The sequence below is a fragment of the Tubulanus polymorphus genome, chromosome 7, assembly GCF_964204645.1.
Source record: "Tubulanus polymorphus chromosome 7, tnTubPoly1.2, whole genome shotgun sequence".
Classification (NCBI taxonomy): Eukaryota; Metazoa; Nemertea; class Palaeonemertea; order Tubulaniformes; family Tubulanidae; genus Tubulanus; species Tubulanus polymorphus.
The window spans coordinates 6914264-6933463 of NC_134031.1; the positions used below are offsets into that span (position 1 = coordinate 6914264).

The 19200-nt window shown below is 40.6% G+C and overlaps 1 protein-coding gene across 4 annotated transcripts in view; it reads left to right on the forward strand.

The window, feature by feature from the left end:
• The window catches only part of LOC141909336 (activated Cdc42 kinase-like), a 52818-nt gene that overhangs the window by 26480 nt on the left and 7138 nt on the right, over positions 1–19200 (forward strand). For 3 of the 4 annotated variants that reach the window (XM_074799747.1, XM_074799750.1, XM_074799748.1), the window contains exons 8-16: positions 3132–3281; positions 4849–5095; positions 11790–11957; positions 13138–13279; positions 14687–14855; positions 14938–15061; positions 15722–15825; positions 16442–17769; positions 18208–18259. In XM_074799747.1, coding sequence (XP_074655848.1) covers positions 3132–3281; positions 4849–5095; positions 11790–11957; positions 13138–13279; positions 14687–14855; positions 14938–15061; positions 15722–15825; positions 16442–17769; positions 18208–18259 — 2484 coding nt within the window. Of the gene's footprint in view, positions 1–3131; positions 3282–4848; positions 5096–11789; positions 11958–13137; positions 13280–14686; positions 14856–14937; positions 15062–15721; positions 15826–16441; positions 17770–18207; positions 18260–19007; positions 19035–19200 lie in introns of all 4 variants that reach the window. The other variant, XM_074799751.1, reaches the window with a different exon arrangement.

Sequence of the window (19200 nt, forward strand, 5' to 3'; positions counted from 1 at the left end):
CCAAAGCGGTGACGATCGCGCGGAGAAAATTTGGCGTGGGTCAAACTGGCGTGGACCCGTCGCACTTACGTAGATCACTTTTTTCTGAAATAATGATAGTGTCATTTATATAGGAACCAGAGATAGTTCAAATATGCTCCAAATTTGGTATTATTACCCCCAGCCATTAACCATTTATCAGTCATCTCACCTTGGGACGAGTTACATCCGAGCAGCTACTTGGCAATAATTTTATCTGTATTTAGATTTGGCATGGGCCTGGTCTGACGCGTTTCTGGTCAGGGCAAATTTCTGCCCTAAATTCACGTTTGAAGAGTGACGTATGATTCACGAACTATTTAACGGAAGTTAACAGGATTTGGTTCATTTGAATCAGGAGGCTATCAGCTTTGATTTCATGTCTGGATTATCGAAATCGTAATAAGGAAATAGTAGTAAGCGACTGCAGCGCAATACAACCCTGAAGCGCGCATCCATTTGGCACAGGTGTGAATATTTTGGTCAAAAATGCTCATGACAGCCCATTTCTAATTATGGTATGGTCCCCAATCCGACCTGAAAACATTTACAAATTTTACACCCCGTTCCACTACTGCATTAGTTGTAAATTAGCTGATATATTCTCTTCTATCGAACCAAGTCCTTTAGCCTGTGTACAAAGAGCTGCATAACCGAATTCGAAGTCTGCGCAAATATAGATTCCGTAAAAATTTTAAACGAGGATCATTTATCAACGCGCTCGCGAATGTTTCGAAACGGAAGCACCGTTTTTGTACGGCGTCGTTCGGGAATAAAAACGAAGTGTCTTTGCGAGCGTTTCTGAGAATGCGCTATGGATGTTTGGTGTTCATCCATTTCGATGTACAGTAAATGCAATGGAATAAAACCTTTTCATGTCGTGAATTTATTACCGTAAATACGAGAAAAAACATTCATTGATGGCCGTAAATAAAAACGCGTGGTTTTCTGATGTTTGTAAACATTGGTTAGATCATGACATGTTTTTCGTAAACTGTACCCGGCGAAATAGAAACAAGGTAATAAACGAAATGGTTTAAAAAAACGCATCGAACTGCGTCACCCGGTCGTGATTTATACCTATTCTGGTGTTACTTCGAGATGGTGGCCAATTACCTAGAAGTCAGGACCCAGTTCGACAGTTGTGAGTTAGAGTTAAAGTTAGTTCATTTTCAATGAGTTAACTCAGAGTCAGATCTTAACCCAGAACTGTGGCACTGGGCCCAGGCAAAAGTCGGGGAAATTTCATTTTTTTTTTAAATGAAAATTTTTTGTGGGGGATTTTTGTAATAAAAAAAAAAGCTAAAAATCAGGGAAACAACGCTCATGTCAGTGAATGGTCAGAAAAAAACAGGGAACACAACAGGCATGTCGGGGAATAATCAGAGAAAATTCAGGGAAAACAACGGGCATGTCGGGGAATAGTTGGGGAAAAGTCAGGGAAAAAGCGAGTCAAATAAAAATGGCCACCCTGTAAAAAGGGCCAGATTACAGAGTCAAAAGCTGAATTAATGCATTTTATATACTGTGGCAATGTTTATGGACTTATCAGCCGGCTTAGTTTATTCCGTAAAAAAAGAAAAAAACCTAGTTTCCGAAACCCATCAGGCGCTTATACCCGCGTAAACAGTGTTTTTATACGTAATGCGCTATAAACTGTATTTGAAAACCGGCCAGACTGATGGCGGTTACGGATGAAAGAGGCATTTTGTAGTTGATATTTTTTTGTAATTCCTGGTACGTTTTAAGTCGCATACTCTGAGCTGATCTACTCGCGGGTAATCGTTTTATCCATTCGTGTGTGGCGGCGTCTACGTAGTAAACTCTCTCTCATTTTCGTCTGGGTCTCTTCTTTTTTTTTGTTAAAGATTGATATGGCCGCCTCATCTATATAATCCATTAATGGCTACTCTCGACTGTTAAGTATTAATTGTGATCCTGTTGAGTGGTCAGTCATCGGCACCGTGTCCCGAAACGGTCGAGGAAAAACGTCTGTAGCCCTCTTAATTAGTGACGGCAGGAATTAGTTTTACCGAGATGTTAATGTCTAATGGGAGCATTGTTTACTCGGATGACAACCAACGCTGTAATAACCGGATGCGCCCAACAGTAAAAAAACAGGTTTACAATGGAAAAAAAGCAATTTGTATATTTTCGTATTGTTGTGTAGTGTGGGGACACTTGAAAACAAAAAAAAAATTGCTGTTTTCCACTCGTTTTTGTTTTGGGTTCCGTGTTAACATACGTACGTAAGTATGCATACATCCGGCTTTACGGATTCGAAAACCTGTGATGGCATCGGCACGAGAACCCCTCCCGCAGTTGACCAGGTCTCCAACTGTCCGTACTAGGGGAGGAATCTAGTTATGGAATGTCAATCATCACGTTCGAATCGCGGCTAGACAGGAAGTAATAGTTCATGATTTCGTTATTTCCTGAGCAAACCACGTCAGCGTTCATGTAACTGACCACAAAAAGCTGTCGAGAGAAGATTTACATACTTAAGCTATATTCTATATAAGGGGCTTCATTTAGGATGAACCGAGAGCTTAAGCTGAAACACGCACATCAGGAGGCGAGTTGCTCAACCAGTGGATAGTTGTCATAGTGACAATTGAAAGTTCATTGTTGCTATGGTATTTATCCACCGGTTATCTTAAACCAAATTTTGAGCAACTAGCCCCAGCTGCTGCCATGTACTTTGAAGTTAACAAGTACCATCTTTGCAATGGAATTTCAATTGTTACTGAAAGTATCCACTGGTTAATTTTAACCATATTTTGAACAACCGCAGCCCCTGCAGTTGATTCAAGTTAACCAGTATTGTGAATAAAAGACTTAGTTCCTGTAAAACATAATGCTTTATTATCCGATGAAATTCTGCGCGCAACTGTGGCCCGTGACTCTTTATTTCATCATCAGTTTTGAAAACAGAAGCATTTGATAAGATTTTGAGCTGCGAAAATCGAATAAAAGACAAACAGCAGAAAATACGATGATTAGCCCGAGGTGCCTCACCACCGGTTCAAACAGTTTTATAGATTTTGCGGAATTTTCGACAAAAATATTTCTCCGCGGTTCATGCTGAATTGATTTTTATTTTTTCTCCGCAGATATTGGATACGATCGACGAGCCGAACTGCCAGCGTTTAGAACAGCCCGATTGTTGTCCGAAAGACTACTACGAGATGATGTTGAAATGTTGGGCGCATAATCCCGAGGAGCGACCTGCGTTTGCCGATCTGATGTTTCGTTTACCTCAGGTAAGACAGGGCCGCGTTCCGTTTCGCGGTCTGATAATAATCCAGGTTGGTTCCACCGCCTGGAAATCAGGGAAACGTGAGGGAAAGTTAAAAGTCTGGGAATTTTGTAAAAAAAGCTAAAAATCAGGGTAAAGTCTGGAAAATATGTTGAGATTGCTAGATCATGTGTCAAATGAAACAGTTTCTGTCGATGTTCTGCGTATTCGACTGTGTTAATTGATTGGATTCTTAGCGAATCAAATCAGGGAAAACAATTTGCAGTCAGGGAAGTCTGGGAAAAGTCGAGTAAATTTCTTTTCTTTTAAATCAGAGTCAGGGGAATTTGTTGAGACAGCAAGATTGCGTGTAAATTCAATCAGTGTTCATTTATGTGTTACGTATTTGACTGTATTAGTAGATCAAGTCAGAGAAAACGATGCGCATGTCGCGGAAAAGTCATGAAAAAAGTCAAATAAAAGTGGCCACCCTATAATGTAGAAGTAACACCAATTCAACCAAGACTATTCATTGATATCTATTGTCACTGTTTTGATTTTTTTCCGGGCAATTATGACTCAAGAAATGGGTCAAGAAATGGTTGTAAGTCATCACAAGTTTAAATCATCAGATTGGCTATGAAACTAAAACAGATCAGGGCCCAGTTTCACAGTCATGACCTTAAGTCCAATAGTGATCTTAAATCTTAACCCCTTCAGTGCATCTACTCATTAGTGCAGTAGATAAATCTGTGATGGACTTTACTAGTACACCGTATCACGGTGTATTGATGTTATTAGTACATGTAATTAGTTTTAATCTCTATTGATGGCAGCACTTATCAAACAAAAGTGAAATATTAGTAACTAACTACACACCGCACTATAACGGTATGCCCGTTATTCAACACACTGGAATTTTCAAATTATCTCCAGCACTTCCGGGTATTAATTAGTAAAGCACCGAAAAGGGAAAGGTTAAAACTCAACTAAGAAGGTCTTAACTTGTTAGATTGACTTCATAGAACTGAGATGGTTATAGACTGGTCTTAAATCTCGGCTAACTTATTGAAAATGAACTAATTTTAACTCAGAGTTAACTCTAACTTAGAACTGTGGAACTGGATCCAGTACTTTTGTTGTCTGTAAGAACTCCAGAATTCATTTATAGCTGCTGAAATCGAATATTCCTCAGAAGCACACGTCCTATCGAATTTTTTCATAAATCCAGGTGTAATACTCGATATTACCGATTAAAGAAACCGTCTTGAATTTTCTCTTTTAATACACGTCGAAAAAGTATGACTGAATCGATTGGACCCTGGATCTCGGCGAATGATATCATGCGACTCTGCCATTTGATCCTCATTCTCTAAAACGAATCTGAATCTGAATGAAGTATGCCGACAGAAACGAATTCCGGCATGTGGCTGGCTGGTGAGAGAGGGTAGGCTACGGTACGAGGCTAGTAACAGTGGAGCCTTGCCCGAGAAGCTTCCACCAGAGCTGCTGGGACAGTGGTGTCGTCTAAAGGGTTATTCCGTTCTAACAATGTTATGATAACTGATGATGAATGATACATATCTTTTCAGTTGAAACCCGAACAAGTGAAAGCCGTTAAAGATTCGCCCGCGAATCTGAGTTCGAAAGATTACCTGGAATACCGGACGAACGACATAATCACCGTGCTCGACAAAAAACCGCCCGACCACCCCGACCTGTACAAAGGTTGCCTGGCGACCGGAAAAACGGGACTATTTCAACCGGGCGACGTCGTGCCGTATTACGAGGAGAAAATCGTCAGTCCCGTTTACCGCAAAACGAAAATCAATCGACGAGGTAAGTAAAAACGCCGCCGCCGCCAGGGGGCGTTTTTAGATACGTACCCCGGTACTTAAATGTGTCGCTCGGAATTGAATTCGAAGAATGATAATTCAATTTTCGAACGCTTTTATTACCTTTCACCGTTTTTATTTATCTATATCTCTCGGTATTGTACGCGTTCTCAGTTCCGCGAATCTCGGTAATGGATAAACTTTGACCCTTCGATGAATGAAAATGCTCTATAAATGGCAGCGTTCGGCTCTTGTTTGTGTGTACACACGGCACGCGTGCATAGCATAGATTTCCGCGAAGTACTATTATGAATCAAGTCGTCTTTCATAAGTTTTTTATTCCGCGAAAAACTTCCCAGTACGTATTCGCCATAACATTCATTCATTCATACTAATAGCTGATAGCTATCGTGCTCAATGAATTATACGTATACGTTTTACGGCTAGCAATTTGCCTTAGACGTTCGAACTGACTAGATCATCTTATTATATCGGATTATCACGAGGAACGAAGAAGTACTCGCGGATCTACCATCTATATATACGTACTCAAATAGTATTCTAATGCGTTGCTGCTTGCAGACGACTTCGACATGAAATTCGAGTTCAATAGTAGGTCGAAATTCTATATACATAACTATATATATATTCTATCTAAGACGCTCAGTACCCGGTTTGTGAACAACCCGCATAAAGCGTTTGTTTTGATCGTTAATACTTGCGAGTGATTTTCGCCCCTATTTTCCGAGAGCTTATGTAATGTTAGTTAGTAGTGCCGTGTATCTAGCGGATAATAGAAATCGATGCGATCAATAAATCGAATAATCTATGATTAGGTGTTAATGAGTAAACATAAGAAGGGGCTGCAGTTGCTTAAAAGTTGGTTAGAGTAACCGGTGGATAGTTGACATAGTGGTAATTATCTGCGGGTTATAGCCGCGATCACACAAGCCTTTTTGGCCCTTGCCAAATTATGCCCGGGACAACTGTTCTCACGGGTGCCAAATGGATCGGACCAAAACACGTCGGACCAGGCCCGAGCCAAATTTTAGCATGAGACAAATGATTGCGTTTGAATTGCAACTGGTACCGGAAATGACTCACTGGCACTTAGTGATCGTGGCTTATGATTTACTTCTGAGCATCTGGTCCTAGTCATTTAAACTTTTCGGCAAAATCCCGAGGAATTTCTCGATTTCTTTCCACTGAGATATGCAGTAATATTAATTACCCACCTGGCGCTTTGCCCTTTTCATATATTTTTTCATATTATCGTGATTTTCCCATTTATTTTAGCAGACGGTATTTCGGAAAGTTTACCAGGACCCGGTTTCATAGATCTGAGTTCGACTCTGCAGTGAAAATTAGAGTCAAATGTTTTAATTCTAGAGTCAATATTTTAGTGCTAGAACTGTTGATAACTGGGTACAGAGATCAATATTGCAAGTTAGAAAAAAGGGTTATATTTCCAGAGTTGCCAACTTTTCTTGATTTTCAGTATTTGTTACTATTTTTTACCAAGAAATACTGATTTGATTTGTTTGATGCATACAGCAATATGAAAGATGTTACTGAGGGTCTTACTGTTGATAACTGATTAATTTGAACGTTTTATTTCATATTTCGATGAAATGTCTTTGCGAAGAATTCGATTTGTTACTGATACCACTCTTCAGAGGTTGGCAGTCCTGTCTTACCCATTTTAGCTCTATGATTAATACCGATCTCAAACCATCTGTGACTGGGCCTTGCTAAACAGCAAAAAGAACTGTTTCGATTTTTTTTGAATTTTGATGATTATATTTCCGAAATCTCGTCCACTAATTTGATCAGAGATCATTGCGGTCGGCGGCGGTCGTGGATTCAGTGTTACGCGCGGTAGTGTGTGCGTGTGTGTGTGTGTGTGTCGTTTCTTTAGTTTTCCAATCGATTTTTATTGCAGCTTTTCACAGTTTAAACAGTTTAAATGGTTTGAATCGAATCAAACGCCTCGCAGGTATCACATTCAATCCGTCTCTATACACATTCATCCCTAATAACAACTTTATTCATAGAACTATACGCGAACGGGGAAGGCCGACTCCTCAAAAATCTGCGAGGCTAGTAAACTTCTGTTTTGTTCAGCTCCCTCACCGGTGGCGATAAACAATAGATGTTGTAGACTGGTTGCCGGTCTCTATTCTTAATTCAGCGTTTTTCATCGATTTGTTTTAAGTCTGATACCAAATCTCGAAAAACAGTAACGTTCAATGCTCGCAGAGAAAATATAATCGAAAAATATTTCCTAGAATTTATTGTTTATCGCCACCGGTGAGGGCGCTGATCAATTTCGAAGATAGCGAAGGCGAATGTATAGCAATGTCACGGCCTTCCCTTACGCTTATAGTTCTATGCTTTATTATACCTTCACCTCCAGTGCCACAGTACGCTTCTGTGGCTAACGCGCTTCTTTATAAAGACTCGACTTTCTCTCTAACTCTCGTCACCTATTTCGATAGTTTGCCTACTCTGGCACTTGAGGTTTCGTTCATTATCATCATGGATATACAGCAATATTGACTTCGACGAACAATAACTAGAAAATCAATGACTAGGAAATCAATGATTTGGTCCTACGCTCAGAAAAAATTATACCTTGTTTCTCCTAATCGGCTGGGTCATTTTGTAAACTGCAATAAAACTTGAAATCAGTTCATTTCGAGCTACGGCGTCTGTTTCTAGCTACGGCGTCTGTTATTGTATGCGCTATTGTATGCTTAATCATAATTTTGTAAAAGTTAATGTACAGAGTCCAGTTTCACAAAAAAGTTTAACTAAAATTTTTGGTGTAATTGCTATTGGTTTCCTCATCTTTTCAACGAGGACAACAATTCAACTTTAACCGTTTTTGGCTTACACTTTTTCGTGAAACCGGGGGCCCAGGGGTAGATAGGAGGCTGGGTCGACTTTAAAACTCAGCAGAAACAAGGTATCTATCGTTTTTTAGCCTTATATATATACTAGTGGAAAATATCGGTGATGAATACTAATTTGATATCTTACTATAAAGTCTGTGTTTGTATGGAAGGTCAATATTGTTGTATTCTGTAGTCTTATCTTCGCCCCTTTCTCTCCCTTTCACTGCCGGTTGGTTAATGATATCCGATACATGTCACCACCAAACCAGCCGGAGTTAGACGGAGACATCAGGACGAGGAGACTACCATAGTTCTAACTCTGACAAAAGAATGTCACGTTTTCAAAAGCAGAATCTCCTCTTCATTTTTCTCCTGATTTCTTCCTTTGTTAAGTTCTTCTCGTATCTGTTTCAATCTCTTGATGACACGAGCCGCGTAAAAGTAAGAAAAACCGCTCTTTATAGAAAATAGCATCAATCTTTACTAACTACCGGAATCGGTGGGATTCTTCATGGTTCTCGCGTTGGCGGTACCTATTCCAGGAGAAGATGCTATAGATGTTGAGAAGTGAATCTGCTTTTGTCACTCATCTACGTCATTATCGTGTCGGTCAAGGCCATTATTGTGTATGGGTTCGAGGTCATTATCGTAACAGGTTCAAGGTCACTTCGTAAAAACTAATAATACAAATAACATTTAACCGCGAAGATTCAATCGAATTTTCCTGTGTGTCGGGTACACGTTGTTGGATGGGATAACTTATTCACTGATCCTCACATGCCAGCAGCTCCTCCATTATCTATGTAGCTGGCTGTATAGTGATGATTATTGAGGATATGAATGTATGTAATGTACGTTATTATTGTTCGTCCTGTTTTTGTGTTGAATTTCCAGTTTTTGATAATGTTTTCTTTTTTTGTTTCCAATGAGAACCTACCATTTATTTAGCCCGATTATACCCAATTCATTTTCATCTTAATGCTGTGTCTTACTTCATGAGCGTGGAACCAGATTAGCTAGCTATTAAGATCTTCATGGAAAATTTTCATCCTCCATAATGTGTTCGTCAACCTGCCGTCTATTTGATTATGCCGGTTAAATAATTCCCTCGCTTAGTTTTCCGAACGGATGCAATATCAATTCTGAGGGGAATATCGGACCGGTTTGATTCGCCTTTATGTGGCTACGGACGTTCAGCGCTAGAATTATCTCCCGCCTCCTACCTGAGACATAACCAAAATAAACATTACCTAAATATGTAGAGAATCCCGCGATAGAATGTTTCCTTGAGCTAGTAGTTTATTTCGACTGTAATTTAATCGTCGTCATCATGAATACTGAGCACTAACTTCACTCTTACTCAGTATTCTCCTGAAAATGACTTTTAGAATATAGTTGAAACGTTGAATAGACCACCAGCTCGAGGAAACATTTTTGCACTTTATGTTATTTTGTGGGATGTAGTGTTTCACCTGGATGGAACGAGGTATCGCATTGAAAAAACCGGTACCTGAAAATCTGAAAACTGGAAATTGGTAGTAAATTTATTTTGTTGAAGTTCGTCTGCTTTATAGCCGATAGGCAGTAACAGTCGTGTATGTTTTTAAATCTTGACCCGGTTCTTCGAGGTAAACGGGGCCGAGCGTCGAGAAAAAGCTACTCTCTCTCGAGATTCAGACATCGAAAGTGCGCAGATGCAGTAGCGAAAGAGAAGATCGTTCCACAAACTGACCTGTTCGTACAAAAACCATGAGGAATAACAGTTTTGTTTTCGTTTCCTACATCTGATAATATTTATCCAGTTTTAAAGTCTGGTCTATTGTATCAGTATCTGCGTGTTTGTACATACTTGTTGGAGGGATTTATCAGTAGCAAACTAACAGCTCTTCTTGCTTCGTTATCGGATAGAACTTACTCCCCTCACCCTGGTCATGTAGTAGGCTTCAAACCCTGAAGATAATACAAAGTTTTTAGAAAAAATCATTAATCTATTTGATTTTCTGAGTTAGTTAAACTTGAAAAGACATTAATTTCGTTACGGATATATACCATATGTTTAACCCATTCAGTACGTCTACACTGCAGTGCGGTGTATAAATTGGTGATGAACTTTGCTAGTACATCCCCTTGGGGTGTATTGGTGTTAATAATGATTAGTTTTTATCTCTATTGAAAGATGGCAGCATTTGTTAAACATAGTGAAATATTAGTAACTAATGATACACCGCACCATGGTGTAGATACTCTATAGTCTATAGTGGTATTCCCGTTATACAACACACTGGTGTGGAATTTTTAAAAATTCTTATTAATTAGTCAGCACTTTGATTACAGTTAAGATTGATTTGAACTGATCTGTATAAAACGATCTTTCCAAAATTCAGGCTCCCCCTATGGTATACATTCATAGAAAGGCTTGAAACGTAGAAAGGCTTGAAACCCTGGGACCAGTTGCACAGTCATGCGATCATGTCTACTGTGCAACTGTACCCTGCAACCCTAGTAGCAAAGGATAGAAAAACGCAGTTTTATTAAAATTTTTTTGCCTTAATTATCCTTTAGAATATATCTGGATCCAGTTCTACGGTTCTGAGCAAAGATTTAATTCAAGAATTATCTCTATGAAAATTAACTTTCAGTACATAATTTAAACTCAATAGGTAATTCTAGCTCGCAACTGTGGAACTTGATCCGTATTTACAGATACGTAAACTGCAAATCATTTGTCGGCTCTTACATTGTTGTATGAAAATATCTTCGATAAGGCTAGAAAAATTGATACCTTGTTTCTCATTTCGGCTAGTAGACCCGGCCGGTCGCCTATCTACCCTGTAAATTACTTTTTTCAAAATCATGATCAAGTTAACCGTAACAGTCCTGGCAGTTATAGAAATGAACTGGTTACATATTTTATTACATTTACAAAATGACCCAGCCGATTATGAGAAACAAGGTATCTTTTTTTGCCTAAAATTGTTATCAGTATCAAAATGGGTTTCAGTTACAGTTTGGATTGATTAACGATGATTTGTGTGTATATATATATATATATATATATATATATCCATTGAACGTATCTCAATATACGACACAACACATCTGTTCTGTAAAAAACCTTGTGATAAATCTCGGCTAATTCGTTACTTTTTTCGTTTCAGCTTATCAATTACTTAATTACAACCCATACAACGCTATGCGCGTCTATTGAGCATGTAGTCATTGGTTACTAACCGAATAGAAATCACTACTGGCGCCCCCTATGTATAAATCCTATAACCATGAAATAATCATACCATTAATATGTAAATAATGATTATCGTTCTCCGCCGACATGTTCGAAATATCAAATCGGAAATATCGAATAATTCGGGCTTATTCAAGGCCAATCAGGCTAATGCTGTAACCCTTGCCCAGTTTAAAAACTGGTGTTACCTTTAACCCGGGGTTAACTCAATTGAAAATGAATTCTGTTAACCCGGGTTAAAGATACTACCAGTCCATAGAACTGGGCCCTGGGTCTCAGTAGTGGTCTGGTGTGCGTGCATCCGCGAGTCAGGTTTCCCAAGAAACCTGCCGGCAGCAATGGGCCGGATGTTTCCACGGTGTTGAACGCGGTTTTCATGTCGGACTTCAACCCGGGAACCGGCACCAGTTGCGCGGACTATGAATTACAAATGACCCGCTGTCGATGATTTCAATTCTAGACCGGGGTCCAGGGGTGAATAACTACCCAACGTAACGATGGTAAAATGACGAAGGTTTGAATTCATGAATTGTTTTTTTCTTCTTTTTTTTGTGTAGAATCTGCGCGTAGATCGGGTCGTAAGACTTTGAACCGCGACATGATCAGCGGACCACAGAACGATCTGCGACACACCGGGCATATCGGATACGACGGTGCCATGTTCGGCGATATCGCGTTCATCGGAGACAACTACGATAAACTACCGATGGGCGTTAATTCATCTAGTAAGTCATTTCGTCCTCCTATTTTTACGGCGACAGAATCTGACTTTTATCGTTCTTACTCTACCTGTGTGTAGCCACAATCACGCGTAGGCGATTTGGCCCGTATCTGACCAGAGTCAAATTTTGTCCCTGCCTAATTAGGTTCAGATGTAAACCACTCACTCGATAATTAGGTTCAGGCCGTTTTTGGTTGGGCCAATAAATTTCGTCCGGGCCAAAAGTGCTTGTGTGATCGCAGCTTACATCTGCTGGACTCAGTTCCGCAGTTCATTTTCAAATAGTCGGCTCTTGCAGTCAGATTTATGGGCCAATTTTAGGAGTTATTTTCTCGTTTAAAAGGGGTCACAGATAGATGTGAAAAACATGTAAAATCTGGAAAATTAAGCGCAAAAATGTGAATAACTTAAATTTTGTTATGAAAAAATGTTTAACCCATTAGCACTCAAGCTGCCTGTATCCACCCTGCCTATTACTCCTCGAGCCACCCGAATCCGCCCGGCAATTTTTTCGTATGCTGCGCAAAAACGGCTATAGTGGGATTCGAACCCAATAGCTTATGATAAACTGCACACCTAAGTCCTTGAAATACCAAACAGAAATCAGCATCTTCCTATTTCAATTTCTCGAGTATTTCGAGTATACATGACACATCTGAGTGCTCACTTCGAATCCCAGTAAGTTCGGATGAATTTCGGCGGCCATAATGACACGATTTTGGTGGCCCACCTCATCAAATCATACATCATATGAAAGCCTTGACTATTTACTACAAAATAACACTAACTTGTAATGCATGGAAATAAACAAGAAATGAGCTATTCGGTATCGTGATGAACTTGGATTTGACCTTGAATTTTCTGAGGAGTAATTGACACTACATAGTGCAATTCCTGAGTGCTAATGGGTTAAAAAAGACATTTAAAAGGAGATGAATACATCAACCTGCTTGCCCTGCCTGATAAGACTGGGAAAACTGTTCCATTAAAACAGGAGCTACTTCAAATAATCTAAGACCATTTTGTACCATTTTGCACAATGGACATTAAGGACACCTTGGACCGATGACCATAATTTTCATGATCGTTCATCATTACTAATATGTACTATGATTGGTCTTTAAGGTTGTTATGCTTATGCTAGGGGTTTCAGTTGAAGAACTTATGATCACTTTTCTTTTTAGAAAAAGGTACAATGGCGATGAACGGATCGTTGATATCGTTACCGCAGAATATGGACAGCAGTTCTAGTTCGCCTTCGCCGATACATCTAAATACGTTGAGTTCGTCTGAAGTGATTCTTCGACGCGATAGCGATGAGGGGAAGTAAGTACGCGAGTATCTCGCTATGAATAATTCCCGGGTGATGATTATAAAGAACTGGCATGATTCCCACAGAACAGGGAAATTGGGAAAAACTTGGGAATTTTAATATAATAATTCCCGATTTGGAAATATTTGGGAATTTGAAAGATTTTCCTCAAACCAGGGAAATAGTTGGGAAATTCATTACTTTTCACATATTGCATTTGCCAAGGGCAATTTTCTTCAGCAATCCCTTGAAAATCACCTTTATCGACCAGTCACTGCTAAAATGTTGACTGTAGCATGACGATATGTGTGCATTTCCATTTGGGAAAATTGAAAAATCACCCATGAAATACTAGGGAAAAACTTGGGCATTTTGAATTCATATAACTGTGGGAACCATGAACTGTATATAAAATGTACGTTATGTGAATAGCCTATAACTGTTGTTATCGATGGGTCCCTAAGATTTCTTGATTCCTTAACAACTCCTTCTCTAAACGGAAAACGCTTGTAAAGGTGCTTGAAACTCCTTTAATTTGAGCAAAATTCCTTCAATTTTGAGAAATGAACAAATAGACAATTAGAAATTTGTCTAGTTGTACAGTATTCTATGTCTAAGTCGGTATGGTTGGGATTTGTTTTTACCCAATTAGGCGGTTGCTAAATTAGAAATTGAGTTTATGTACCGGGTAGTCTTAAGGAAAGAAATTTGCTTACAAAAGGAGAAGTTTAGATGAATTGATTTAGAGGGGTTTACATTTAGGAGGAGTCACAGTAATTGGGATATGAAAGTGATGCAGACACTACCTTGAAATTTGAGATCTCTCCTTCCAAACTCCTTATATGCAGGAATCACTGATCTGTAGGCACCCTGATAGATAACTTGCATCGGTGTCTGCCATTGTAGCCATAATTCAGTACCGATGGCAGAATACGTACTTGTATTTGGAACATATAGCAAACTGTGCAACTAAAGATTTCAGAAGAATTTTATTATTCAACAAATGTTTGAAAAAATTCTCATAGTTATCACTCAAAATGGCCGCTTAGGAACACTAAGCTGACAACTACTTCTATGATGCTATTTCTCGAACCCTTTTGAACCTTTGGTTTACGTATGCCGTCGCTGTTGAGTGACTGCAATGGTGCCGATTCCTATGAACACAAACTGTTCAAGACATGTGCGCTTCAGTGCATGTTAAGAACTATCAATTCCTGCCAAAAACTATTTTTGATGGTCGATTTTGCTGATCCTCAGTTTTATGGCATAAACATAGGATCACCTACATTTATGACATTTCAACGGAGATTCCTCGGCAACGGGATTCCCTATGCACCAGGAATTATCACTTAAATTGTTCGGAAGTTCACCCACCTTTGGCGTTACGGTTGGGTATAATGCAGAAACTATTTATATTACAGATGGAGTGATACATTGACGGATGTAAGTAGTTCATTAAGTGTTAATACGCTGACGGGAGATGATTCAGATTCTACTGCGCTCCTTGGTGGTGGACGCAAAACTCCGACCTACGAAGAAATGGAAGACGATTTCGATTTTGGCGATTTTAAAGTTCCCGATATGTCTATGGTACGGGACCTTCCTATTAAATTGTGAATCCTGTTTCACTTTATTTATGATGGATTTAAGTTTTATTTTCTTTTTACTGTAGCCATCGAGTGCATTTGATTTGGGTCCTTCATTTATGGATGAAGTGTTCAAAGCGTTATCTGATAACACGCCGACCGATGAGCCGGAAAAACCATCTACATCTCGACAAATCAGTCACTCATCATGTAAGTAATGCCCTAATCTGTCAGTAACTCCTCCCTATGTGTCAGTAGCTCTTCCTGATCTGTCAGAAAACTCTTTCCAATCTGTCAGTAACTCTTCCTGATCTATCAGTAACTCCTCCCAGTCTATCAGTAACTCCTCCCAGTCTTGCAATAACTCTTCCCAGTCTGTCAGAATACCTCCCAGTCTGTCAGTAACACCTCCCAATCTGTCAGTCACCCCTCCCAATCTGTGAGTAACTCCTCCCAGTCTGTCATTAACTCCTCCCAGTCTATCAGTAACTCCTCCCAGTCTATCAGTAACTCCTCCCAGTCTATCAGTAACTCCTCCAGTCTATCAGTAACTCCTCCCAGTCTTGCAATAACTGCTCTCAGTCTGTCAGAATAACTCCCAGTCTGTCAGTAACACCTCCCAATCTGTCAGTCACCCCTCCCAATCTGTCAGTAATTCCTTCCAATCTATCCATAACACGGAGTACCCAGTCAAATAGATTCAGAACCCAGAGTAAAATTCTAACCAAGAGCAACAGAACTGCATCTTCAGTTATCTAACATGAACAACTACCGATACCTCAATTTTTGACGCTGGTTATATTTCGTAAATTACTGATTGCTGATAACTGTATAATTCAACTCGTCGTATGATGACGCGTTTATTTGTAGATGAAGCTGACAAAAGCGAACCGTCGTCTCCGGTGAAAGATCTTTCCCCACCGATAAACGGACACGAACCTCACAGTCGTCTGAAAAAACTCAAACAAAAACTTGTAAGTTTCTCATCAAAAACGAGTGCTGTAACTCTACCAGCGATACAGTGGCAACCAACGATTCCACTTGGTTGTGAAGTTTGCTATTAGTTAGTTATTCGTCTGCACTTCGATTTTGTCTACGAATTGTGAATTAAAATTAAATGAACTTTCACTTCTGAACGAATGAATTTACGATGAAACCGAAAATTATCGGTATACCGAGCAATGAGAAGAAAATTTTCTTCTGAGGCCAATGTCATAATATTTGGATTCATTAGTTGCAAAATCTGGTTTTGTGTGAAGCAGTTTAGATTCAGGGGCCGATCAACGGTCTGATTCAGAGAGGGGTGCACCCCAAAAAAACTCATCAGAAACTATCAACTAATTTTTGGATAAACAGTGAGAAAAGCTTATGGTTTTAAACTTTAGGTATCAGTTTAGGTATATTTCAGTTTGCCGTGAAATTTCTGGGCAACTTGACAGATTTTTTTTGGGGGGTGTACCCCCTGCACCCTCCTGTTGGATCCCCCCTGTGTCTATTCTCAGGCTGTTAGTCACCCCATCTGGTCAGATAGCGTCTCTTTTTTTGAGATCGAGTGAACCTTGATTGATAAACAATGTGTCTTTGTTTTAGGGTAAAAGTAACGGCGAACGTATCGACGATGGCATCCCTATAAAACCGATGTCGGCAGCCGATGAACGGGAGATCGACCACGCGATCGCGTTGGCTAACGAACTCGATCCGATCGGACACCGCGAGAGGGCGCTACTGTCTCCGCCGTCGCGTACCGACTCAGAAAGCGGCGGCGAATCGCCGAAATCGAAGAGCAACATCTCGTTGAAATTCCCATCGTTGAAAAAATCGAATCGTCCCGATCGGCCGAGTTTCTCGGATGAGTTTTCCGCCAAAACCGACGAGGACGTTCCGATCGAAGCGCAGGAGGCGTACAACCTGTTGGTGGCGCGCGGGCGCGAGAGCTCGCCGGCGGCTCTGGAAAAACAACTGAAACCTCGCAGTCGCAATTCGGACAGTTTGAGCGCGAGTGACGTCGACACGCAGAGCAACTCGTCGACGGAGAATCGCGGCGTTCGCGGCTTGCAACAATCGGCACGACTAAGTCCTCGCGTGGACAGCAGTTCCGACAGCGGTCGGTCGAACTCGCGTAGCCCGATGACCGTTCAAACGGTGGAACACGCCGCGAAGCCGACGGAAACGTTTGGCAAAGTCGCCGACGGCAAGAGTTTCATATCGGCGCCGATCGAAACAAAATTCGAAGGACGAATGATCGGACGAACGGATTTAAAACCGATCGGTCAAGCGCGTACGGAGGCGCGGATCCGCGCGGCCGGAGCGTTGTCGGCGTCGCGACGACCGGTGCCCGACCCGAGCGGGGAAAACAGGTCGGCCGGCGCAGCCGAACCGACTGAAGAAGAGCGAAATCCGTTGCGTATGCTACGCAGCGGGAACACGGTGTTCAAACCGTCGACGATCGGGCGAGGCGCCACGCGGAAATATTCGTACGACGAACAGACTCGGACGTCGTCTGCTGCGTCGTCGTATCCGCGGAAATATTCAGGACAATCGGCGTTTCGTACGTCGGCGTCGGTGGCGGACGACGGTAACGACAACCCGTTACCGCTGCCGCCGCGCGATCGCAGCCGACCGGCGATGTTCACCAGCAAACCGCGACAACGGAAGTACCCACTGGCGAACGAACGATCGAACGAAGCGGAACCGCAGCAGACGTTGCGACAAAACGGCGATAATTCGCAGCACAATGCGTCGTCGTCGGCAACTGCGGCGCCGACGTCGTCGGAAAAATCGCAGTCGTCGCCGAATTCGCTCGGTAATTTCAGCGCCGAACAATTAGGATTCTTGGACGACTTGGATTCGTTTTGGACGGACGAGGTGAAGTTCGACGGACAAAGTTACGAGGATCTAGTCGATTTTTCGTTAGATAAGTAAGTTTCATACGTTATGCATCGGTCGTGCGTAACTTTCTTTTTCGCATGAAATCTCGGCGCGGTAACTACTTAACCAACTAGGTTGTTTTTATTTTTCGTTGCTTCGATATCGTTTTTGGCTAGATAAGCTTCTTGATGTATTCAATGATTTCATCTTTACTTTTTTTTAATCGAAATGAAAATCTGAAAATGTCAGGTTTCAGTAATAACTGTAAAGAAATCTTTGAAAATCATGTTTTTTTTATGCTAGTACATTTATTTCAAGTGTATTTCTAACGTAATTTCTACAAAAATTGTTTTGTTGAAGATTTTGAGGTCGTAGAGACTACGATTTCGCTAAATTCTTTAAAATGCATGGAACAGTCGATTAAATCTCCCAATAAAAACTAATCGGGTTATGAAGATTGAGTATTGAGTTATGTGTTTGTCTTATAGAAACGACCAGACTGATGAGGTTAGATTAATGCAAAGAGTTTTAGGAAACGAGGTATGTATCCGTATATGAAAAAACCTCTCGTCATATTTAGCACTCTTACACCACCCCTTTGTATTTGTCCTTAAGAACTACCGGTAGTAGCCGCGCGTTAAAAAAACGTTTGAAACTGTCAGAATGTATATATCCATCTCAGCCATCTAGATTCTTCCGTGGATCGTTAAATGTCTGAATAGCTTAGGCATGTAATTTGCGCACTGTTTGAACGTTTGAAGAGGCCGGTCAGAGGCATTCGAAACCTGGTGGACATGTATGCATACGTAGTTCGACCAGGGCCGGAAATTCCTATTCTCACTGTCTAGAATTCTTTCTAAAAACAAAAGTTGAAAAAACTTCATCTTAGACCAAAGGTATTTCGATGAACCGGCGCTATTATGCATGCATTCTGCCTTAAGTTCCGTATACTGTTGCCTAATTATGTTCATCCCCCTCCTGCAAGAGACAGTGTCCGTTGAGAATTCTGTTTCGTTAAAAAATAACATGCGCACCCCTTATCGATTAAAAAACATGGATTTAAAATCAGTGTTGCACGCAATAACTTGAGAAGTAATTGACCAATTTGAAGAAAGTCTCACTCGCCAGTGCTCGAATGTCGATTTACAAGAAAAAAACCGAAGCGATTCTAGAGAAAAAAATTTGCGAGCATCTTGTAGTTTACACGGATACTATGCACACCACTGCGTATATTCTTCATATGTTTATTTCGGATTTGTTTTTTGTTTTTTATTTCTTGCAATGCCAGAAATGATTATGTCAGTCTCAGTGATTAGTAAGTCTCCTATCCGATTCATATCTTAAGCATGTATATCAATTACTACTACTACTAGCGCTACCTATATTTCTCTCTGCACGTCGGGTTTTTTTTTTTTTCGTAGAAGAGGAAAATCTAGCTTTTTATGTGCCGATTAATACGTCGAAAATCATCCCTCCATTTT